General features: G+C 44.9%; 1 protein-coding gene and 1 long non-coding RNA gene across 3 annotated transcripts in view; one reads left to right on the top strand and one right to left on the bottom strand.

Moving 5' to 3' along the window:
- The window catches only part of ppm1h (protein phosphatase, Mg2+/Mn2+ dependent, 1H), a 198,144-nt gene extending 191,556 nt beyond the window's left edge, over positions 1-6,588 (top strand). Inside the window, exon 10 of the mRNA XM_070900271.1 lies at positions 5,159-6,588. Within this exon, the coding sequence (XP_070756372.1) occupies positions 5,159-5,306 (148 nt within the window). The 3' untranslated portion in view covers positions 5,307-6,588. The remainder of the gene's footprint in view (positions 1-5,158) is intronic.
- LOC139280668 (uncharacterized) overlaps positions 1-26,305 on the bottom strand; it is a 237,155-nt gene that overhangs the window by 178,208 nt on the left and 32,642 nt on the right. Inside the window, exon 4 of one of the 2 annotated variants that reach the window (XR_011596737.1) lies at positions 5,563-5,626. The exons of the other annotated variant lie outside the window; for it this stretch is intronic. This is a non-coding gene — a long non-coding RNA (uncharacterized lncRNA). Of the gene's footprint in view, positions 1-5,562; positions 5,627-26,305 lie in introns of those variants that run through there. 2 annotated transcript variants of the gene reach the window in all.

Raw genomic sequence — 26,305 nt, 5'->3', positions numbered from 1 at the left:
GATCCGTGTATGGATAATCGAGAGTTGCGAGAGTATATAAATACAAGTTGTTGTTGTAGCTGCTGTTCTGTTTAAATTCTTAAAAATAAGGGCTTCAGGTCCACATGAAAAATGAAGGGTTCAGATCAGTGTTGATGCTGTGACTCTCATTCTTCACAGTGAAGCCCTACTTGATGAGAACATGGGATCGCGTGAAAAAATATTTACAGCGAAGTCCAATTTTCCCTGATGCTTATCACACCAGGAATCCGCCACTCCCTAAATCCCATAATGTCGGAATGCCATAGGCTGCTCTGTACATTAAGCTGCTCTGTGAATTAATAACTTCACAACTGCCTGAAGACAAAAGGTGGGGGTGGGGGGCTGAACATTGTGGCGCACACTTACCGCCTCGTTCTCACTGCCACTCCGGGCGCCACCATTTTTGGTGGGACTCTTGAGATGGGCAACTGTCAGAAGCAGGTGCATAGGAACAGGAGCAGGCCATTCAGCCCCCTCAAGCCTGTTTCCGCCATTCAGTGAGATCGTGGCTACTCCATCCACCAGCCTTGGCTCCATATCCTTTTTATACGCTTGTCTAGCAAAAATCTATCAATCTCAGATTAAAAATTGAGCTGGTATCTACTGCTTTTTGTGCGAGAGAGTGTCACTCTTTGCATGAAGAAGGGTTTCCTAACTTCTCTCCTGAATGGCCTGGCTCTGTTTTTAAGGTTATATCCCCTTGTCCTAGAATCCCTCACCAGCAGGAAATGTCTATCTATCCACTCTATCAATTCCTTTCAAAATCCTAAAGACCGCAATCATGTCACCCCTTAACCTATATGCCAGAGAATGCATTGATGTAAATATGTCCCCAGTGCCATTTATGGGCAAATTAGCGAGAGGAATGCGCAGTGCTGGATTGACCAATAGTACTGGGTGGTTCAGCCAGAAAACAGCAATTTTCGGTACTTTCTATAGGGGCACTCACTTGTAAATACTCATCATTGCAATCTGTTTGGAAAAAGCCTTGCTTGATTTATACAGGTGTCTTTGACTTGCAAATCACTGCTTTTTGTGCGATCACTGCTTAACTTTGCTTCAAGGCCTTCAGGAAGCTCGGAGTTACTGGTTGCTGAAGAGCATGAGAGTTATCTTGCTACTCCATACTGGTTGGGAGAAGAGAAGCAACAATAGCAACTTGTATTTATGTAGCACCTTTAACGTAATAAACGTCCAAACAACAGCAGCATGTTGGGGAATCTTGGGGAGCTGCGGTTGAGGCTGCTAGGACTTCACAAAGGAAGAGGCCGACTTACATGCGTCTGTAAACCCAGAGTTTTCTGCCTCCAGAGGACCAGTGTGTAAGGAGGTTGCATTTCTCCAGGGAGGCTGTCACAGATCTGTGTAGCCTCGTGCAGCAAGACCTGCATGCGGCGGTGAAAGTTATGACTGTCCTCAGTATTTTTTCACCTCGGGCTCTTTCTAGATGACATAAGTAATATTAGTCAATCTGCCGTCCACCCCTGCATCAAGCAGGTGACTAATGGCCTCTTCGTAAAGGCCAACCAGTGTATCATGTTCCCCAAGGACAACAGGAAAGAACTGTAGGTTTTGCAAACGTAGCAAGCTTCCCCCAAGTACTCATCCTCATGATGTTGTTGAAAAATAACCTGATTGAGTAGGAGTTAAATTTGTCTTGTGAAGAGATATTCTATTGTGGGAACTATTGCATCAAGGCTGAGGGGTAATTATCTCTGAGGCTCCTGCCAACTTTTAGTCCTACAAATGTGTTATGTATTTATGCTTGGGGTCACCAGACACCAGGGGGCGCCACTGTTGGAGCTCATCGGGCTGTACGCGTGCGTGCGCGGTCACTGGTATATAAGCGCGGGTACCTTGTCACGCAGGTTATTTTGGGCGCGAAAGTTGGGTCAGGTTTGCACCTGAGGCAGTTTACAGTAACAAGTCTTGTGAGTCATTACATTCATTACAAAATGTCAAAAAGATAAAAGAATAATGAAGGTTTTGTAATGATTTTAGTATTGATTTTCTTTAGTTGTAATTGAAAAATGAAGTATTTCTAATTCCACATGAATCAACTGTACTTTAGGAGTTTGTTAATCACACCAGTGTTTTGACTCTGGTGCTAATAGTTACCCACTCTTACTAGTTTTACCTCAGCTTATTTTTGCCATTATGCCAGGACAATGTGAGAAGCTTCTTGCCTAAATTGAACGGTTCCAAAAAATGACAAAATGAGGTGCAAATGATATAAGTAATGCTTCCAGAAATCTCCTGTGTCATGCTCCACTTCTGCTAGAAGTCGTCTAAAAGCCATTGATTATTGTTGTTTCTGTTCAGTGCAACAAGAAGCTATTGTTTCCACCTTCTGTGGAAGTTTTGTAGCTCCATGGCTGTTTTTCTCCGTTTTCTTATGCAATTTTGTTTCTAGATTTTAACGTGTAAATGTTTTACGTTACGAGTGGATCTCCTAAGGCGTCGCTCACAGTGGGTCTGTGGAATCGCTGTGTGGTAGTGTGGGCTGACTAACCCCAATATCAATCATTTTTTGCAGTTCCAGCAGAGCCATGGTGATGCACCTCTTGTAATATGGGAGGGTGGAATTTTCTCGAGGCTTCCCCTGCTCCACTGGCATAAACGGGGCAGAAACCCATTTACGCATGTAAACCGGGTTTTCACCAAAGTTATGGCAACAGGAGCAGGAGAAACCCTGAGGAAATTTAACCCCCGTGGTCTCTCTCCTTCGTTCTGGGCGCAGGAGTTGACCATAAGTGGGGTCCATCTAGCGGAAGAAATGCCTGCTGAATTTATTGCCATTGGTTGGGGTGTATGACATGTCTTAGCTGATGGTGCTTGGGCTCTGTCACACCTTGAACCATATTGGTGACAATCCTGTTGTCGTGTTTCAGAATCTATGATCATGTTTTTTCTTCACAAAGGTTGTGTGCAAGTGTTGTGCTTTAAAGTGAGATGAATTTGTACAGGTTTATAAAGTAAGACACCAGCTGCGGGCATTGAATGTGTGCATTAAAGCCTGTTGCGGAACGTAACAGCTCACGGCCTATTCCATTTTGATTCAGTGAGGATCAATTGTCTCATCCCAAATGGGGAGCGGGTGGGTAAGTGGAGCTGAGTCCACGGCCAGATCAGCCATGATCTTATTGAATGGCGGAGCAGGCTCGAGGGGCTAGATGGCCTACTCCTGTTCCTAATTCTTATGTTCTTAAACCCATTAGCCAGGATGGTCCTTATTTATTTTGAGAATAGCAAAAGATATTTAAACCTACGTCACAAGGATAGGTGGGGGGGAAGAGATAGCCAGTTTTATTGAGAGGCTACTGGTGAACAATTGACCAGAGAAGAATTCAGCATCAAAGTCCTGCCCCTGGGAAAAAGACAGAGGGATACATGGGCTTTAAATAGGAGATTGCAAGGTGCAGGTCTGGAGCTCGGAGCTGGAAGCTAAAATGCAGATGGTTAATTTTTGCAGTTAGAATTTGACTAGATAGGAAGGGAATGCCAGGGACTTGAACACAAACAAATCTAGGCTGACACTCCAGTGCAGTGCTGCACTGTCAGAGGTGCCATCTTTTGGATGAGATGTTAAACCGAGGCCCCGTCTGCTCTTTCAAGTGAATGTAAAAGATCCTGTCGGCATTATTTCAAAGAAAAACAGGGGAGATCTCCCCGGTGTCCTGGCCAATATTTATCCCTCAATCAACATAACACAGACAGATTATCCGGTCAATGTCACATTGCTGTTTGAGGGAATTTGCTGTGTGCAAATTGGCTGCCGCGTTTCCTACATTACAATAATGATTACACTTCAAAAATACTTCATTAGCTGTAAAGCGCTTTGAGACATCCGGTGGTCTTGAAAGCACTATATAAATGCAAGTCTTTATCTTCTTTCTTCAAAAAGAAGTATGTCGGCCCACGAGAAGGCCATAATTTTTTGCCATGCTTCAAGTAGAGAAGTGAGATTGAATGAAGTAAATGGAATTTGCTTTAACAGTTTCTCTGTACCTTTGCATGCTGGTGTTGAGAGAAAACGGTTTGATGATTCACACCTTCTCTCACAGTGTTTCATTTGGCCTTTGGAAGGTTCGGAGAAACACACAAATACACGTGTAAAAGACACAATATCCAGTTCGGTTCGCAATGGAGTCCTATTGTTCCACCCCTGAGTTACGCTATCATACAGTTAGATATTGGGCAGTACAAGCACACTGCTCCACATAAGATACTCTGACCACTTACAGGAGTGAGCAATATTGCTGTATCCAAGAGAATAACTCCGGCAGACCTGAAAATTGTAACGCCTGTCAATTAAAGATAATGGAGGGAATTATGTCTTTGTGTGATAATATAAAAATGGTGATTTAAAAAAGAAAGACTTGCATTTATATAGCTTCTTTCACGGCCAACGGACATCTCAAAACACTTTACAGTACTTTTGGAGTGTAGTAATGTTGTAATATGGGAAATGCGGCAGCTAATTTGCATACAGTAAGCTCCCACAAACAGCAATGTGATAATGATCAAATAATGTTTTGTTATGTTGATTGAGAGATAAATATTGGCCAGGACATCGGGGATAACTTCCCTGCTCTTCTTCGAATTAGTACCATGGGATCTTTTACATCCACCTGAGAGCAGACAGGGCCTCGCTTTAACGTCTCATCTGACAATGCAGCACTCAGTACTGCACTGGAGTGTCAGCTTAGATTTTTTTGTTCAGGTCCCTGGAGTGTGACTTGAACCCACAACCTTCTGAATCAGAGGCGAGTGTGCTACCCACTGAGCCACAGCTGACAGATAATGAATTGACAGCCCTTTTTACATCTCTCCCGATTTTTTATTTCCATTGCAGTCAACAGGACAGATATAAAATGGGCTGCTGATTCACATTTTAGGTTATCGCTCAAAGACAAAATCTACCCCAATGGATCAATGAAATCTCAGAAAATTGGACAGATAAAAGTGATGGTCACTACAGACACGCAACTTTTTAATTATATAGATTTACTGAGTAAACATTCTGGTGCTAAAACAAATGTATGGTTTTAGCAGTTTATCGAAGCCAAAATCTCATACTGTGGTCACTTATTGTTCTTGTAGCTGTATGCTTCACACTTGCATTAATGGTTCACAGGTACACACTGGCAGCCCAGGACTTGGTGATGAGGGCCAGAGGAGTTTTAAAGGACCGAGGTTGGAGGATATCAAATGACCGGCTCGGCTCAGGCGACGACATCTCCGTGTACATCATTCCTCTCCTGCCTGGAAATAAGTTGACATGATAATGACCGCATCATGTCAGGTTTGCTTATTTGTTGCTGGCTCCGATAATGATACTGGTGGGAGGAAGATTTCATTTTGTTTTGTTACTTGTAAGCAAAATAAAATCAGCAATGCCCTTTCACTACAAATAGAAAACAAAAGGAAATCTTCCTCCCTGTGGTGACCAGAAAATGAGAGGCAGAAGTACCACAACTGATTCAAGCAAGTCTTATGAAAAGATGAAAGTTTAATAAACTGCATATTGGCAGATTTCATTCTCAGTTCAAATTTCACAATCCTTAAATTTCTCTTCTGTTCTAGTTGGATGTAATTTATTTTCCTGCAATCAAATAAATATATCCTATATAAATCAAAAAGGATGTATATTTATCAAAAAACATCTAGAGTCTTTAAATATTAAGTCTTTGTGTTATATAACGTATGAAAATTTTGATGTATATTTTCCAAGTGCTGTAATGCTAGTGGGGGAAGAAATTCTTTGTGCTGTGTTTTAGAGTTCTTCATATAATCAATATGGCAGTCTCCTAGCAGAAATATGCTGTAATAACGTAGTAAATATTGTTTTGATTTTTTTTATGGCATTGTTTAAAGATGAAGCCCGTTGGTCACCATAGTTCATGTAAAAATGATGATGCAAGGCACCAACTATTGTATATAGTGGCAGCTGCAGAACGAGATATGTGAATCTGCTGGTTATTTTTGTAAAATGATTTTCTTTGGCTATTAAGTAGACACTGACCAAGATTACCTACAGGCTTCCAGAAGTCTGTCTGTTGTCATATTCAACATATATTGCACTCAACTTGAAGAATGATTTTTGCTGCACAGTTCGGTTCTTTGGTCCTTCCACTGATACTATATGCTTGGCAAGTGTCAAAATGCTGCTACAATCACATACTACTCATGCCAATCTCACACAGAAGCAGCATTAATAGACTGAGATATTCTGCAAGAGTGATATTCATCTCATTGAAATATTTCAAGTTTGATCCGTGCTACTCTGAAATATTTAATGGGTGCCAAGCGAAGTTTTTTTTTAAATGTTTAATTCATTTCTGTGAGACTGAAATGTGAAACATATTTTTATTCCAAAGCAATGTTACATTCAGCCACATTTGAAGTTTTATTTCTGTGTTTTGAGTCATAAAAGTACTGTATAAGAAGGCTGGATTGAAGATGTGAATAAATTATGTAGTGCTGTATTTGTCTGTTCCTAAAGATGGTCTGTAAAAGGAAGGTAATGTTGCACTGTACAGTCATTAAATTTGCTTCATGTTTAAACACTTTATACAGTTATCTTTCTAATGACAGATTACTGTTGGCAATGGAGATTTTTAATGTAAATCTTTCTGAATTTTTCTACTTTGTAAGTAACATTTTTGGCAGATGGAGTATAATTTGGGATAATGTGAGGTTATCCAGTTTGGTAGGAAAAATACAAAAGTAATTATTTAAATGGGGAGCGATTACAAAATGCTGCAGTACAGAGGGATCTGGGTGTCCTTGTACATGAAACACAAAGTTAACATGCAGGTACAGCAAGTAATTAGGAAGGCAAATGGAATGTTGGCCTTTATTGCAAAAGGGGGATGGAATATAAAGGTAGGGAAGACCTACAACTGTACAGGGTGTTGGTGAGACCACACCTGGAGTATTGCATACAGTTTTAGTCTCCTTATTTAAGGAGGGATATACTTGCATTGGAGGCAGTTCAGAGAAGGTTCATGAGGTTGATTCCTGCGATGAAGGGGTTGTCTTATGAAGAAAGGTTAGGCCTATACTCATTGGAGTTTAGAAGAATGAGAGGTGATCTTATTGAAACGTATAAGATTCTGAGGGGATTTACAGTGTGGTTCATAGCAGCCACAGAAATGAGTTCTTTACCGCGTTCGTGTAATGTTTTCATTTGTCACATTCTTCATTCTCAACGGTGTCTGTGAGGATGACTCTTAAATTGGTGGAAAATTCCAGTTAGTGAGGTGCTGCATTCATGATTTGGAATCCCAAAGGTAAAATGACTATCTTCTAATATGTGTTGCCACGCAGTTTTACATTATTCCAAACATTTAATCGCTCCGATTGTCTAATGCTAATCTGTGAACAAATGGCACTTGTTATCCTTGAGGCTAGGCTTCACCCTAAACCTCCTAAAGTGCTCAATGAATAAAAGTCAAAGATATGTTAACAGTAGTGATGCATCCTGGCTGCAAGGGTCTAAATTAGCTTTGTTTTGATTGTAATCCAATTAATATATATTCATCCAGCCATGTTTTAGGAAACCATCCACAGCATTTTGCAATGGTTAGTACAAGGTTGTCATTGAATGTATACTGAGTCTTGTTCGAAGGACCCCCTATGATGATGATGACCGAGTATATATCTCTGACCTTGCACGCTACATTATTCATCCCGGACAGGTTACTTTCCTTGACATGTCATTTCTATTGTCTCAGCAGCACATGAATGAACATCTTCCACAATAAAATCTTATTATCTACATCTGTACTTAACCTTCTAACCTTCAATCCCAATCCCAATGGGAAGGAACAATTTCTTTGTGCTAAGTATAACAAAATCATACGTATATTCTTCAAAGACAGGCTTATGGTTTCATTATGTGTAATCCAGAGGCAATCCTCTCCCCACCCTAAATATTTATCCATCCCCTTTTTAAAAGAGTTCATTAACTTACGGAATTCATTAACTTATTAGCCGAGGCATAGAATACAAGAGCAGGGAAGTTATGCTAGAACATTAGTTCGGCCACAGCTTGAATACTGCGTGCGGTTCTGGTCACCACATTACAGGAAGGATGTGATTGCACTAGAAAGTGTGCAGAGGAGATTTACGAGGCTGTTGCCAGGACTGGAAAACTTTAGCTGTGGAGAAAGATTGGATAGGCTGAGTTTGTTTTCCTTGGAACAGAGGAGGCTGAGGAGAGATTTATGTGAGGCATATAAAATTATGAGGGCTTAGATAGAGTGCATAGGAAGGACCTATTTCCCTCAACACTGCCGCCAGTGCAGCCTTCAGCTGCCTGAGGAAAAAAGTGTTCGAAGACCAGGCTCTCAAATCTACCACCAAGCTCATGGGCTACAGCGCTGTAGTAATACCCACCCTCCTGTTTGGCTCAGCGGCATAGACGATGTACAGAAGACACCTCAAGTCGCTGGAAATATATCACCAATTACCTCTCTGCAAGATCCTGCAAATCCCCTGGGAGGACAGGTGTACCAACATCAGTGTCCTCGTCCAGGCTACCATCCCCAGCATTGAAGCGCTGACCACACTCGATCAGCTTCGCTGGGCAGGCCACATAGTTCACATGCCAGACACGAGACTCCCAAAGCAAGTGCTCTATGCGGAACTCCTTCATGGCAAACGAGCCAAAGGTGCGCAGTGGAAACGTTACAAGGACACCCTCAAAGCCTCCCTGATAAAGTTCGACATCACCACTGACACCTGGGAGTCCCTGGCCAAAGACCTCTCTAAGTGGAGAAAGTGCATCCGGGGAGGCGTTGAGCACTTCGAGTCTCAACGCCGAAAGCATGCAGAGGTCAAGCGCAGGCAGCAGAAGGATCGTGCGGCAAACCAGTCCCACCCACCCCTTCCCTCAATGACTGTCTGTCCCACCTGTGACACAGTCTGTGGCTCTCGTATTGGACTGTACAGCCACCAAAGAACACACTTCAGGAGTGGAAGCAAGTCTTCCTCGATTCCGAGGGACTGCCTATGATGATGATTTCCCTTAGCAGAGGGGTCAATAACCAGAGGGCATAAATCTAAAGTAGTTGGTAGAAGGATTAGAGGGGAGATGAGGAAACATTTCTTCACCCAGAGGGAGGTGGGAGTCCGGAATTCACTGCCTGAAAGGTGTAGAGGCAGAAACCCTCATCACATTTTAAAAAGTACATGGATGGGCACTTGAAGAGCAGTAACCTACAGGGCTACGGACCTCGTGCTGGAAGGTGGGATTAGGCTGGGTAGCTCTTTTTTGACCGGAATGGACCGAATGGCCTCCTGTTGTAATTTTTCTATGACTATACTGTTAACTGCTTTGCGTGGGAATCTGTCCTGCATATCCGCTGGTCCATGAGAAAATAGTTCCTTTTAATCTGCAAAATCCTTGATCTCTACCACCTAGAATGCTATGGGTTACAGGCGCAAGGGAACACCATCGTCTCCAAGTTCCGCTCCAAGTCATACATCATCCTCACTTGGAAATATATCACCGTTCCTTCATCGTCGCTGGCTCAAAGCCCTATAATTCCCTACCCAACAAGCATTTTTGGAGTGTCTTCACCACCCAGCTGCAGCGGTTCAAGTCGGCAACTCTCCAACACTCTCGGGGGCAACTGCCGATGGGCAATAAATGCTGACCTTGCTAGCAACGCCCAAATCCCAAGAATGGGCATTTTTTTTTTAAATCACTGTGCTTCATAATGTCTTATAGCTGTTCAGGAAATCAAAGGGGTTGATAAAGATAAAATATGAATCTTATCTCAATCTGTATGTAAGTGAGTGCCCTTCCTACTTAGTTTTTATGACCTTGGCCAACTGGCCATTGACGGTTGCTCCACATAATGTTCCCATTTGGGCTGTCGGTTGAAGGAATTCTGATACCTGTTGTGTTGATGGGGTCTGGCACCATGTATTTTTCTGCAACAAACTGTACTACTTGTGTCAAAATGGCTGATACCTTGGGGCTGATTGTCCACTGCTTTGCATCCCAGCCACACTTGTTCGCAGGTGCAGAACAGAGTACAAGGAGGGTGGACATCAATGATATGGTCGTCTTCACTTTATATTGCACTGGGGAATTCCTGGAGGTATCACTGAGGAGGGGGTTTGTAAGATTTTCTCTCTCTGGCATTAAATTGACAGCACGACCAATTCTTTTAAAACAGTTTGGAATACGTTTATTAAACACACACACATGCATGTAGCCTATTGGACAAAACAACAGTCTACTTGGATCCTATGGACTCTAAATCTGTAACTCATTACCTTACACGTTGTAATTAAGTAAACAGACTTATACTTCCCTCTGAGTTAAGCAAAGCTCGCAGTCTTCCTTGCTTCTTGGTCTGGTCTGTAGAGGGAGGCCTCTTACTTTGCTGCGTGGTCATCAAGAGAGAGAGCGAACAGATTTTGGGGTTCCTTTTTTATATCTTTTAAGTCCATTGTCTCTCAGCATAAGTCTGTAAAGCCCCAGGAATTGGGGCTTCGTTTCATGGCAGTTGTTCAATTGGCTTTCCTTACCCATGTGCCTATCTGCAGAAGCTGGTGCCGTTTCTTGATCAAGTTAATCGTTTTCCTATTTACACCTTTTAATGCTTCTGCTAGTTTGGTGAGTTTCGATGGGTCTGTTTACCCTGAAAGTCATGCTATCTTTTGTTAAGTTTCGTACCATTTCCTTAAGCTCATAAGAATATAAGAAATAGGAGCAAGAGTCGGCCATACGGCCGCTCGAGCCTGCTCCACCATTCAATAAGATCATGGCTGATCTGATCATGGACTCAGCTCCACTTCCCCGCCCGCTCCCCATAATCCCTTATCCGCCTATCGTTTAAGAAACTGTCTATTTCGGTCTTAAATTTATTCAATGTCTCAGCTTCCACAGCTCTCTCAGGCAGTGAATTCCACAGGTCCACAACCCTCAGAGAAGAAATTTCTCCTCATATCAGTTTTAAATGGGCGGCCCCTTATTCTAAGATCACGCCCTCTAGTTCTAGTCTCCCCCATCAGTGGAAACATCCTCTCTGCATCCACCTTGTCAAGCCCACTCATAATCTTATACGTTTCAATAAGATCATCTCTCATTCTTCAGAACTCCAATGAGTCGAGGCCCAACCTACTCAACCTTTCCTCATAAGTCAACCCCCTCATCTCTGGAATCAACCTTGTGAACCTTCTCTGAACTGCCTCCAAAGCAAGTATATCCTTTCGTAAATATGGAAACCAAAACTGCACACAGTATTCCAGGTGTACCCTCACCAATACCTCATATAGCTGTAGCAAGACTTCCCTGCTAATCCCCTTTGCAATAAAGGCCATTGGCCTTCCTGATCACTTGCTGTATCTGCATACTAACCTTTTGTGTTTCATGCACAAGTACCTCCAGGTCCCACTGTACTGCAGCACTTTGCAATCTTTCTCCATTTAAATAATAACTTGCTCTTTGATTTTTTTCTGCCAAAGTGCATGACCTCACTCTTTCCAACATTATACTCCATCTGCCAAATTTTTGCCCACTCACTTAGCCTGTCTATGTCTTTTTGCAGATTTTTTTTATTATCCTCACACATTGCTTTTCCTCCCATCTTTGTATCGCCGGCAAACTTGGTTACGTTACACTCAGTCCCTTCCTCCAAGTCGTTAATATAGATTGTAAATAGCTATTGTAAATAAGCTGTGCCCACCAGTGGAAACTTGAACTTGATGTCTTTTCTCTGTTAAGAGCCATTTTGTGTTCATGAGTTTATACATACACACCAAATTCATCTCTATTACATACATCCTATAGCAATAGTCTCAAGTCCATCATAATTCTATCATTAACATACACTTTTATTCTTACAGGTTGAAGCAGTGGTGCCTACATAGGCACACGCAAGGAAATACATAGTAGTGATCTGGGCATGATGATTCTCATCTCATTTTCCTGGGTCTCTGGTCAAAGGTCCAGACATAGAGGCGCCCAGTGGTAACTAGATTCATTGCTTGCACACAGCATAAAGGGCCTAGGTGCAAACTGTTGGAGCCAGACTGAAGGGAGGTGTATTCTGGTTATTGTTTTTGCACCTGTGCCAAGGGTATGTTAGCCAAGAGTATTAAGGGATATAGAGCCATGGCAGGTGGCTGGAGTTAAGATACAGATCAATCATTATCTCCTTAAAAGGCAGAACAGGCTCGAGGGGCTGAATGGCCTACTCCTGTTCCTAAGTCAAGCCAATTGAAAGGACTGGAATCTGAAAATGCAGGCTGGATTTTCCTTCATTTTACTACCCATTAGTGGGTGATGGGAGCTAGGAAGTAATTCTGCATAGTGGATCTGCCTCTTTAGAAAATTTCCTCTGGAAGTGACAGGGGCACCAAACACATCTGCCCCTATTTGGGTGAGTATATTGAAATGTCATACAAATGAAAGAAATACCTCATCTGATGTATCTTCCTTTAATTGTGCCTTAGCAACACTGAGTGGTAAAACTAATAATTGTGTTCCAGTGTCCAAAAAAGAAAGACTTGCATTTATATAGCATCTTTCACAGCCTCAGGCCATCCCAAAGTGCTTTAAAAGTGATGAAGTACTTTTTTATTCATTCATGAGTGTCACTAGCAAGGCCAGCATTTAATGCCCATCTCTAATTACCCTCGAGAAGGTGGTAGTATACAACTGAATGGCTTGCTAAGGCAGAAGGCAATTAAGAGTCAATCACATTGCTGTGGGTCTGGAGTCACATATAGGCCAGACCGGGTAAGGACAGCACATTAGTGAACCAGATAGGTTTTTACAATTAAGTTAATATAAATTCCCCAGCTGTCGTGGTGGGATTTGAACTCACGTCTCCAGATCATTAGTCCAGACTTCTGGATTCCTTGCCTAGTAGCCTGACCACTATGCTACTGTAACCGAGTAGTTACTGTTGTAATGGTTAAACCTTGCCACTGGACCAAGTCCAAGCTCTGTCAATCCCGTGTGGTGGCTGGTTTGCAATGGCCACCACACATTAGAAAAATCCACGCACAGGCATCTTCCACTCTTCAGCATGTAATTCGGGAATATTAGGTCCTTCATTGAAACACCTGTGACCTCATCCCTTTTTGACGTGGAAGCAAGTCATCCGCTTTACAAGGGACCACCTATGATGTTGTATTGTAAGAAACACAGCAGCCTATTTGCACACAGCAAGTTCTCGCAAACAGCAATGAAATAAATGACCAGATAAATTTGTTTTAGTGATGTTAGTTAAGGGTTAAATGTTGGCCAGGACACTTGGGAGAACGCCCCTGCTCCTCTTCAAATAGTGCCATGTGACAGCATCACTGCCATAGTCTGAAAGGGCAGCCCACCCCTCTGAGCAGGTCAAAGATGCCCGACCGTTGTGAGGAGGATGCAAAGAAGCTTCAAGGGGATATAGACAGGCTAAGTGAATAGGCAAGAACATGGAAAATAGAATATAATGTGGAGAAATGTGAAATTATCCACTTTGGTAGGAAAATGAAAAGCAGAGTATTTTTTAAATGGTGAGAGATTGGGAAATGTTGGTGTTCAGAGGGACCTGGGTGTCCTTGTACACAAATCACAAAGTTAACATGCAGGTACAGCAAGCAATTAAGAAAACAAATGGTATGTTGGCCTTTATTACAAGATGATTTGAGTATAAGAGTAAAGCCACCTTACTGCAATTATATAGGGCCCTGGTGAGACCGCACCTGGTGTATTGTGTACAGTTTTGGTCGTCTTACCCAAGGAAGGATATACTTGCCATGGAGGGGGTGCAATGAAGGTTCCACCAGATTGATTCCTGGGATGGGGGTGATTGTCCTATGAAGAGAGATTAAGCAGACTAGGCTTATATTCTTGAGTTTAGAAGAATGAGAGGTGATCTCATTGAAACATACAAAATTCTTACAGGGCTTGCTTGACAATGTGGATGCAGGGAGGATGTTTCCTCTGGCTGGGGAGTCTAGAACCAGGGGTCACCATCTCAGAATAAGGGGTCGATCATTTAGGACTGAAATGAGGTGAAACTTCTTCACTTAGAGGGTGGTGAATTTTTGGAATTTGCTTCCCCAGAGGGCTGTGGAGGCTCAGTGATTGAGTATATTCAGAGATCGATAGATTTTTGGATATTAAGAGAATCAAGGAATACGGGGATAGTGCAGGAAAGTGGCGTTGAGGTAGAAGATCAGCCATGATCTTATTGAATGGCAGAGCAGGCTCGAGGGGCCGAATGGCCTACTCCTGCTTCTATTTCTTATGCTCTTATGTTGTGTCGTCAGCAGTTGGGGTGGCCAATAGTGGGACCCTGGAGCCGATGCTTAAAAAGGTCAATTTTCTTTTGTAGAAAGTTCCAAAGGGAGCAAAGTGCCATAATTTCAAAGGTAATCAACACCTACAATCAATTATCTTTGTTTGGGGCAGTCTTGGGACTCTCAGCAGACATAGATTTTGTTGGGCCAAATGATGACCTACCAGATGGAATTCCCAGGATAGCTAGTGAACACCCCCAGACACGCTCCCAAAGCTGTATTTTGCACATCATCAAGGTTGAAAAGAATTGAAGAGAAGAGGTAAATCAAACAGCAGTGATTAGGTGAAGCCACATGTGGGTTTTGAGAACCTGATCGTCGAGGAACTCCACATTCTTCAGGTCCAGGATTAAAGGCAAGAGGAAAAAAAAGACTTACATTTATATAGCCCCTTTTATGACCACCGGATGTCTCAAAGCACTGTACAGCCAATGAAGTACTTTTGAAGTTTAGTCACTGTTGTAATGTGAGAAGAATCTTCCTGAAGACCTTTTCTTGTATCCTGTCCCGAGTATGCTGGTGGAGCCAGAAATAGTAACAGGGCTCAAGCTGTGGATGGAGTGAGGCTCTATAAAGTGTCACTGAGGGAAAAAGTACTTGACATGAAAGAGGAAACCAAGCTTGTTAAACGCAGCTTCATCAAATGCGAGTTCAATTTGAATTCAGAGAAGATAGTGAGGCCAAGGGTATCAATAGGTGAAGAACTAAAACAAAGGTAAGAGGTGGAAGCTGATGATTAGATATAGGAAGGAACAGTCTTGATAAAAATTGAAAGGAACAAGATTTTGATATGGATTGAAGGGCATGGAGAAGATTGGGATTTAGTCATTCAACCACATCTATCAGCACCAGTGAGCCTCACACCTCCAGGAGTTGCCTTATGGTCAGCTTATCCCAGCTATCCATGATTTTTGCCTCTGCTTTTGTTATATACAGGTGGATTGGATTAGAAAACCATGGCTGCTACTGAAAGCTGAGGAAATGATAGGCTTTTGGCGAACCCTTCAGGAAAAATGCACAATAATCATTGAGACACCAAGTCATAATCAGAATGTGTGGCATAGAATGTTGTTTTCAGTACAAGGTAATCCCAAAGAGCTGACTGCTAGGGTTTAATGAATAATTTAACTGGAATCTGTTACAGCGACATTTGAGTTAAAATCTCAAACGTTTCAACAGCAGATCGCCTTTCAGTGAAATGATTGCTGTGCAGGGTCCTCTCTTAAAACTCAGATACCTGATACTTGTGTACATTCATGTAAATCTTTCTATATAATTTTGATTTGTTTTTCAATAAAATAAAGCACTTAGAAAAAAATTCTAAAAGCAACATCATCTATTTTAAATTGCAAGTAATATTGGTCACAGTGAATATATGCATATATGGATTATAAAATACATAATAGTGCATCCACCATTAGGAAATAAATTATACTGTTCTTTTAAAATTCTGAATTAAAACCTGTAATGTTCTGTCATGAACTTGATATCCCATCTTTATTGCAAAGTGTTTGTTTATGACGTTTACACTTATTTGGAGAGGGTTATTAATTTTAAATGTATAATATTGCACCTATTAGGTTATTATTGTAACTTAAGGAGTTCGTATATGATGCTGCCAGTTATGGGATAACTAGTTGTAGGCAGATAATGGTAACTTTTCTGGATTTTATCCTTCCAGTACAAAGCATCGCTTGCCAAGAGTGCACATCGGAATATGGGGCACAGAGGAACTCATGTTCTCTTTTCAGTTAATTTAATTTTAATGGATGGAAAATCAGGCGCGTGTGTAAAGGGTAGATAATACCTATGCACCTGATGTTCTCGTATGTTAGCCTTGGCTCAGCTGGTGGCACTCCCATCTCTGAATCTGAAGGATGTGGGTTAGAATCATAGAATAGTACAGCATAAAAGGAGGCCATTCAGCCCATCGAGTTTGCCAGCTCTTCCGAAGAACAATCCAGTTAATCCCACACCCCCCCGCTCTTTCCCCATATCCCTGCAATGTTTTCTCCATCAAGTATATATCCAATTCCCTTTTGAAGGGTACTATTGAATCGGTTTCCACCACCCTATCAGGCAATGCATTCCAAATCCTACTCACTTGTTGCATAAATGTTTTTCCTCGTGTCGCCTCTGGATCTTTTGCCAATCACCTTAAATCTGAGTCCTCTGGTTATCGACCCTTCAGCCGTTGGAAACAGTTTCTCTTTATTTACTCTATGTAAACCCTTCTTGATTTTAAACACCTCCATCAAATCTGCTCTTAGCCTTCTCTGCTTCAAGAAGAACAACTTCAGCTTCTCCAGTCCATCTATGTAACTGTAATCCCTCATCTCTGGAAACATTCTAGTAAATCTTTTCTGTAGCTTCTCTGAAGCCTTCACATCCTTCCTAAAGTGTTGTGCTCAGAATTGGACGCAATGCTCCAGCAGGGGCCAATTAGTGTAACTTCCTGGATTTTGACTCTCTTTATAAATCCCAAATACTTTATTAACTGCTTTGTTAACCTGTTCTGCCACCTTCAAAGATTTGTGCACAAGCACCCCCAGGTCTCTCTCTTCTTGCACCCTCTTTAAAATTGTACCATTTAGCTTGTATTTTCTCTCCTCATTCTTCCTACCAAAATATGGGTTCAAGCATGTCATATAAGTTAGTGCATTAGTGCAGTGCTGAGGGAGTGCTGAACTGTTGGAGGTGCCATTTTTCAGATGAAATATTAAATCGAAGCCCCGCCTTACCCCTCAGGTGAACGTAAAAGATCCCATGACACTATTTGAAGAAAAGGAGAGGAGTTCTCCCTAGTGTTCCGGCCAATATTTATCCCTCAAACAACATCACTAAGACAGATAATCTGATCATTTACCTCATTGCTAACCTGGCGTGCCTTAATGACCCCAAGACGCAGAATGCCCACAGCGCTTGGTCAGGCCTCCATAACCAGTGCTTGCAAAGAGACACTCGGTTACTCAATCAGGAAACGCCAGGACTGGTTTGATGAGAATGATCGGGAGATCCAAGAGCTAATAGATCGCAAGCGCAGGGCATTTCTGAGCCTTAAACAACAACCCAACTCTGGAGCAGCTTTACAGACGGCTCAAGGCTGAGGTCCAACAAAAAACCCGGGCAGCTGGCCGACAGCCATGATGTGCGAGGATTCTTCATCGCAGTCAAGGCCACCTACGGTCCAAACACCCAAGGCCCCACCCCACTGCTGGCTACGAACGGGGAAACACTCATCAAGGACACCGAGGCAGTCAGGGCCCGCTGGAAGGAGCACTTCGAAGATTTCCTCAATCGAGACTCTGCCTTTGACTCGAATGTTCTCGACTCCATCCCGCAGCATGCTACCCGCCACCACCTCAGCAAAACCCCAACACTGCACGAGGTAGAAAAAGCCATAAGACAGCTTAAGAACAACAAGGCTACGGGAGCGGATGGAATCCTTGCTGAGGTACTGAAGTATGGCGGCGAGGCACTGTTGGCATGAATACATGACCTCATCTCTCTCATCTGGAGATCTCAGAGATGCAGTGATCATGACCATCTTTTAAAAAGGGGACAAGTCCGACTGCGGCAACTACAGAGGAATCTCCCGGTTATCAGCCACTGGGAAAGTCGTCGCTAGAGTCCTCCTCAACCGTCTTCTCCCTGTGGCCGAGGAGCTCCTCCCGGAGTCACAGTGCGGATTTTGTCTACTACGAGGCACAACGGACATGATTTTTGCAGCATGACAGCTGCAAGAAAAATGCAGGGAACAGCGCCAGCCCTTATACATGGCCTTCTTCGACCTTACAAAAGCCTTTGACACTGTCAACCGTGAGAGTCTATGGAGCATCCTCCTCCATTTCGGATGCCCCCAAAAGTTCGGCACCATCCTCCGACTGCTCCACGATGACATGCAGGCCATGATCCTTACCAACGGATTCATTACAGACCCAATCCATGTCTGGACCGGGGTCAAACAGGGCTGCATCACCGCCCCAACCCTCTTCTCAATCTTCCTCGCTGCCATGCTCCACCTCACAGTCAACAAGCTCCCTACTGGAGTGGAACTAAACTACAGACCACTGGGAACCTGTTCAACCTTCGTCTCCAGGCCAGGTCCAAGACCACCCCAACCTCTGTCGTCGAGCTACAGAATGCAGACAATGCCTGCATCTGCGCACATACAGAGGCTGAACTCCAGGACATAGTCAACGTATTTACTGAGGTGTACGAAAGCATGGGCCTTACGCTAAACATCCGTAAGACAAAGATCCTTCACCAAGCTGTCCTCGCCGCATAGCACTGCCCCCAGTCCTCAAGATCCACGGCATGGCCCTGGACAACGTAGACCATTTCCCATACCTCAGGAGCCTCTTATCAACAAGAGCGACAAGATTCAACACCCCCTCCAGTGCACCAGTTTAGCCGTTGGTCGCCTGAGGAAAAGAGTGTTTGAAGACCAGGCCCTCAAAACTACCACCAAGCTCATGGTCTACAGGGCTGTAGTAATACCCGCCTTCCTGTATGGCTCAGAGACATGGACCATGTACAGTAGACATCTCAAGTTGCTGGAGAAATACCACCAACAATGTCTCCGCAAGATCCTACAAAGCCTCTGGGAGGACGGATGCACCAACATTAGCGTCCTCGACCAGACCAACATCCCCAGCATTGAAGCACTGACCACACTTGATCAGCTCTGCTGGGCAGGCCACATTATCCGCATGCCAGACACAAGACTACCAAAGCAAGCGCTCTACTCGGAACTCCTTCGCGGCAAACGAGCCCCAGATGGGCAGAAGAAACGTTACAAGGACACCCTTAAAGCCTCCCTGATGAAGTGCAACATCCCCACTGACACCTGGGAGTCCCTGGCCAAAGACTGCCCTAAGTGGAGGAAGTGCATCCCTGAGGGCGCTGAGCACCTCGAGTCTCATCGTCGAGAGCATGCAGAAATCAAGTGCTGGCAGCAGAAAGAGCATGCGGCAAATCTGTCCCACCCACCCTTTCCCTCAACGACTATCTGTCCCACCTGTGACAGGGACTGTGGTTCTCATATTGGACTGTTCAGCCAACTAAGGACTCGTTTTAAGAGTGGAAGCAAGTCTTCCTCTATTCCAAGGGACTGTCTATGATGATGAGGTTTGTGGGATCTTGCTGTGCTACATTACAATAGTAAACACATTTCAAAAAGTACTTTATTGACTCTAAAGCACTTTGGGACGTCCTAAGGTCATGAAAGGTGCTGTGTAAAGGCAAGTTCTTTCTCGTGATCCCAGGATGCAATGTTGTATAGTCAGTGGTTGCATCTTATGTCTGGCAGGAATCATGAGAAAGAAGGCTTTAGCTGCTCTCATATCAGTGGGCTACAAGAGCACTTCACATTACCCTGGTGGTTGGAAAGAATGGGTGCAAGATGAATTTTCTGAGATGTAATGCTAATATACAGATGACCACAGAAAGATCCAGGCTAATAGAGAGGCCGGCACAGACATCACATAACTGTAACCTTTATGTAACAACACTGTACACTGTATACACCTGAGAAATGCACACCTTGACCATAAGGGGTGAACTTGTGGGAGACACTCCTCATCTGATCATCTAGGTATATAAAGGGAGGTCCCACGCAGGCTCATCGCTTCTTGGTCCTGTGAATAAAGGTACAGGCCACAGAGTGACCTTGTCACCCTTATGTGCCTCGTGTTGATTTGCTGTAGTATGTAAGGACACAACATTTGGCGACGAGAAACGGGAATCAACGACTCAAGAGAATGGCCACCGGTAGCACGGAGGAACGGTACTGTGTTGGTGAGGACTGGGATGATTTCGTTGAGAGGCTCCAGCACAGCTTTGTCACGAAGGACTGGCTGGGAGCGGCAGCGGCTGACAAGTGAAGGGCGCATCTACTGACCAGCTGTGGACCTAAGACGTACGCGCTGATGAAAGACCTGCTCGCACCTGAGAAGCCGGCGGACAAGACCTTTGAGGAGCTCAGCAAACTGATCGGTGAGCACCTCAAACCGGTGAGTAGTATACACATGGCCCGTCACCAATTCTATACGCAACTGACGTCGGGAAGGGCAGAGCAGACCGGACTTCGTTGCGGATCTTCGGTGCTTGGCCAGCCTCTGTAAGTTCACAGACGCCTGCAGGGGGGAGATGTTACAGGATTTCTTCATTGAGAGCATTGGACATGCCGGGATTTTTAGGAAGCTAATTGAGACCAAGGACTTGACCTTGGAAGCAGCAGCGTTGATGGCTCAAACCTTCATGGCGGGGGAGGAGGAAACCAAGATCATATACGCGTGCAACTCTGCTCCCAACGTGGCGATGGAGCAAGGAGTTAACATGGTAAACGCGACTCAGAACCCCGCAGGCAGGCAAGGGCAATTCGACACCAACCAGGCAGTAACTGACTCTAGGGTGGGCCCGCAACAGAGACAATGGCAGGTTGAACGGACATTTACACCATCACAAGGGATAATACGTCCCGGGATGGGACCATTGACACCCACAAACAGAGTGCCTAAGAGTAATCAAAGAGACAATCAGAGAGGAATGCCTGGTAACAGCTCTTTTGTTCACAACAATCTCAGCTCATGCTGGAGGTGTGGGGCAAACATGCTGCGAAGACCTGCCGGTTTCAACAATTCATCTGCAGAAATTGTAACTTGAGTGGACATTTAGCCAGGATGTGCAGGAAGCCCGCAGCGAGGCTGGTTTACGAAGTGGATGAACCACAAGAGGGGCCTGCAAGACAGGGGTATGCCTGGGACACAGCAATGGATGCTGAAGTTCAGCGGGTCCAGGTGGCAAACATCCACAGCTCATACACAAAAACGGCAACTATGATGATGAGAGTACTGTTAAACGGCATCCCAGTACGCATGGAGCTGGACACAGGAACCAGCCAGTCACTTATGAGTGTCCAACAATTCGAGAGAAACTTTGGCCACTCAGAGCTAGCAGACCTAAACTAGAACGCATTGAAATGCAATTACGGACGTACACCAAAGAGATCATCCCAGTGCTAGGCAGTGCAATGTTGGTGGTCACACATAATGGATCTCAGAACTGGCTGCCACTCTGGATTGTCCTGGGAAATGGTCCCGTGCTTTTGGGGAGGAGCTGGCTAGCTGAGATGAACTGGAAATGGGGGGATGTGCACGACATTTCATCTATGGAGCGAAGTTCATGCTCAAAGGTTCTACTAAAGTTCGAGTCATTATTTCAACCTGGCGTCGGGACTTTCAAAGGCACCAAAGTAAGGATACGCATCACCCCGGACGCCACACCAGTGCACCACAAAGCCAGAGCTGTACCGTATCTGATGCGGGAGAAAATTGAGAGTGAGTTGGACAGGTTGCTAAGAGAGGGGATAATTTCGCCCGTTGAATTCAGTGACTGGGCAAGCCCCATCGTCCCCATTCTAAAAACGGATGGCTCGGTCAGGATCTGTGGCGACTACAAGGCCACCATCAACCGAGTGTCCCTTCAGGACCAATATCCGCTTCCGAGAGCGGAGGATCTTTTTGCCATGCGGCAAGCTGTTCACCAAGTTGGACCTCACCAAAGAATCTAAGCTACTGACCACCATCACCATGCACAAGGGGCTGTTTGTCTACAACAGGTGTCTGTTTGGCATTCGTTCAGCAGCCGCTATCTTTCAGAGGAACATGGAAAGCCTGCTAAAATCCATCCCCGGAACAATCGTATTTCAGGACGACATCCTCATCACGGGTCGAGACACCGAGGAACACCTCCACAACCTGGAGGAGGTGCTACGCCGACTGGACCGGGTAGGCCTGCGACTAAAGAAGTCCAAGTGTGTGTTTTTGGCCCCAGAGGTCAAGTTTTTGGGCAGGAGGGTTGCCACAGACGGGATCCGGCCCACCAAATCCAAAATGGAGGTGATCCGTCGCGTGCCCAGGCCCGGCAACACATCAGATTTGCGTTCATTTCGGGACTATTGAACTATTTCGGGAACTTTCTACCGAACTTAAGCACATTGCTGGAGCTGCTACACATGCTCCTGCGTAAGGTTTGTGATTGGTTTTGGGGGGTCTGTCAGGAACGGGCTTTCGATCAGGTGCGGAACCTGCTTTGTTCTAAATAAGTTATTGACCCTGTAAGAAATTGGTTTTGACATGCGATGCATCATCCTATGGGGTTGGATGCGTGTTGCAGCAGAGTAATGCTGAGGGCCAACTCCAACCTGTGGCTTATGCCTCCAGGTCGCTCTCCCAAGCAGAAAGGGGATATGGGATGATTGAAAAGGAAGCACTCGCATGTGTCTATGGGGTGAAAAAGATGCACCAGTACCTTTTTGGCAGAAGGTTCGAGTTAGAAACGGACCACAAGCCATTAACATCCCTGTTGTCCGACAGCAAAGCTGTCAATGCCAATGAGTCAGCTCGCATACAGCGATGGGCTCTCATGCTGGTTGCGTATGACTACACCATACGGCATCGGCCAGGCACCGAAAATTACGCTGACGCACTCAGCAGGCTTCCACTGGCCACCACTGAGGGGGCAGCAGAGCAAAGTGCGGAGATGGTCATGGCTGTCGATGCCTTTGACAGTGCAGGCTCCCACATTACAGCCCACCAGATCAAAACCTGGACAAACAGAGATCCCCTCCTATCTCTGATTAAGAAATGTGTCCTGACTGGGGATTGGGCGCCCGCACACGGAGTATGCCCTGAAGAAGTCAGACCGTTTCACAGACGGATGGATTAACTCTCCATCCAAACCGACTGCCTACTATGGGGCAGCCGGGTAGTCATGCCCCAGAGGGGTAGGGAAGTATTCATCAGGAAACTCCACAGCGAGCACCCAGGCATCGTGCTTATGAAGGCCATTGCCCGGTCACATGTATGGTGGCAGGGAATTGATGCAGACCTGGAACACTGTGTTCACAGGTGCACGACGTGTGCCCAGCTGGGCAATGCCCTCAGGGAGGCCCCACTCAGCCCGTGGCCCTGGCCCACCAAGCCATGGTCACGTATTCACATAGACTACGCGGGCCTGTTCATGGGAAAAATGTTCCTCATTGTTGTTGATGCGTACTCGAAATGGATCGAGTGCATCATATTGAATTCGTGCATGACATCCACCACAGTGGAGAGTCTGCATGCGGTCTTTGCGACCCACGGCTTGTCGGACATCCTAGTTAGCGACAACGGCCCGTGTTTCACTAGCTATGAATTCTGGGAGTTCATGTCGGGTAATGGCATCAAACATGTCAGGACAGCGCCGTTCAAGCCGGCTTCCAATGGCCAGGCGGAACGTGCGGTCCAAATCATAAAGCAAAGCATGCTCCGGATTCAAGGACCCTCCCTTCAATACCGTCTATCGCGCCTCCTGCTGGCCTACAGGTCCCGACCACACTCGCTCACGGGAGTCCTGCCAGCGAAACTACTCATGAAACGTACACTAAAAACTCGGCTGTCCTTCATTCACCCAGTCTTGTCAGACATTGTTGAGGGCAAGCGCCAGTCCCAAAATGAGTGCCACGACCGTAACTCAATGGGGAGATGGATAGAAATCGATGACCCTGTTCTTAATCACGCTGTGGGGCCCAAGTGGCTGGAGGGTACTGTAATTGGTAAAGAGGGGAATAGGGTCATAGTCGACAGACTCAACAATGGGCAAATATGCCGCAAGCATCTGGACCAAGTAAAAAAAAAAGGTTCAGCATGGACACTGAGGAACCTGAGGAAAATCATGAGATGCTGCCCACACCACTGCCAGTGAACGAGCAACACGAACCGTCAGCAGCATGCACAGTCCCTGCGGTCAGCCCAGACGAGCCGGAATCACCACAGGTGACAAAGACGCATGCCAAGGCTCAACAACCAGAGCCCTAACTGCGGCGCTCCACGAGAGAGCATCGACCGCCTGAAAGACTCAATCTTTGACCCAAAGACGTTGGAGGGAGGTGATGTCATGTTTGTAGCTTCACATAACTGTAACCTTTATGTAACAACACTGTACACTGTATACACCTGAGAAATGCACACCTTGACTACAGGGGGTGAACTTGTGGGAGACACTCCTCACCTGGTCATCCAGATATATAAAGGGAGGTCCCACACAGGCTCATCACTTCTTGGTCCTGTGAATAAAGGTACAGGTCACAGAATGACCTTGTCTCCAGTATGTGCCTCGTGTTGATTTGCTGTAGTGTTTAAGGGCATAACAGATACGATGGGCTGAAATGGCCTCCTTCCATGCTGTAGATATCCATGATTCTATGATTCCATCACACTCCTGACTTGTGCCTTTGTAGGTGGTGGAGAGCCTTTGGGGAATAAGTCACTAGCCGCAGAATACCCAAACACTGACCTGCTTTAGTAGCACGGTATTTGTCTGGTCCAGTTGAGTTTGTGGTGAATGGTGACCCCCAGTATGTTTTATTTGTGATATATGCCCTTCGGACTTGGTAAAAGAGGATTCTTTGTCATAAATTTAAAGAATGTTATGGTTGGTGCAGATGGATGATTAGCAGGCTGGGAACACATGGTTCTGCAGTCAACTGGAGGCCAGATTCATTAAAGGTTCAGTCTGTGACTACAGGACTCACTATCATATCAGCGAGCTCCATCAAATGAAACCAGAATAAACAGCACCAGGGCAGGGAGCAGTGGCAGGAATGATAATAAGTTCATCTAGAATTAGAGGGTCATACTTGAAGAAACACAGCTTTGACAAGCAGCAGAACAAGCCAGGAAAAGACTGAAAATGGTTTAATAGAATGTAAGCAACTGTCTGCTGAGGTGGAAAGGTTGGGGCATACAGCACTGTTGCATAATAATTTGGGCTCTGCAAACTACAGACTCTTAACAGTCACTTTCTATCTAATTTCACATGATAAGATGAAGTCGATTAATTGACTTCAATGTTTATAAATCAAACCAACAGAGGGGAAAATATTTCCTTTGCAGCTTGTAGCAAAATCATAATTATTCTTTGGACAATCATTTACAGTTTAATTACAGAGAATGGACAGAAGGGATTCTGGCCCCGAATTACTACTTTCACTCTGTGATTTGCCCCATACTTGCTTTATTTCCTTGTGCACTTATTTGAAATGGGACCAATGGAAGCATAATGGTAAAAGCTGCTTTTAAAGTGATCCAGCTTTTTAACAATGTTTGCAGCTTTTTTCAGTGTTTTTTGTTAGACATTTTCCATATTACTAAAATGTTTATTAATATTTTTATCTGAAAAAAACTTTTGGGACCAATTTTTTTTAACTCAAATTTGTTTTTAAGAGTGCCTCATATATAGTATGTCATGGTTGAAGTAGTCATCACCCCAACCCTCTTCTCAATCTTTCTTGCCGCCATGCTCCACCTCACAGTCAACAAGCTCCCCGCTGGAGTGGAACTAAACTACAGAACCAGTGGGAACCTGTTCAACCTGCGCCACCTCCAGGCCAGATCCAAGACCACCCCAACCTCTGTCGTCGAGCTACAGTACGCAGATGACGCCTGCATCTGCGCACATACAGAGGCAGCACTCCAGGACATAGTCGACGTATTTACTGAGGAGTACAAAAGCATGGGTCTTACGCTAAACATCCGTAAGACTAAGGTCCTCCACCAGCCTGTCCTCACCGCACAGCACTGCCCGCCAGTCATCAAGATCCACGGCGCAGCCCTGGACACCGTGGACCACTTCCCATATCTCGGGAGCCTCCTATCATCAAGAGCAGGCATCGACGACAAGATCCAACACCGCCTCCAGTGTGCCAATGCAGCCTTCGGTCGCCTGAGGAAAAGAGTGTTTGAAGACCAGGCCCTCCAAACTGCCACCAAGCTCATGGTCTACAGGGCTGTAGTAATACCTGCCCTCCTGTATGGCTCACCATGGTCCATGTACAGTAGACACCTCAAGTTGCTGAAGAAATATCACCAATGATGTCTCCGCAAGATCCTACAAATCCCCTGGGAGGACAGGTGCACCA

Source organism: Pristiophorus japonicus, chromosome 15, assembly GCF_044704955.1.
Source record: "Pristiophorus japonicus isolate sPriJap1 chromosome 15, sPriJap1.hap1, whole genome shotgun sequence".
Classification (NCBI taxonomy): domain Eukaryota; kingdom Metazoa; phylum Chordata; class Chondrichthyes; family Pristiophoridae; genus Pristiophorus; species Pristiophorus japonicus.
The sequence above is the reverse complement of the archived record's forward strand: the minus strand, read 5'-3'. Positions and strand labels throughout refer to the sequence as shown.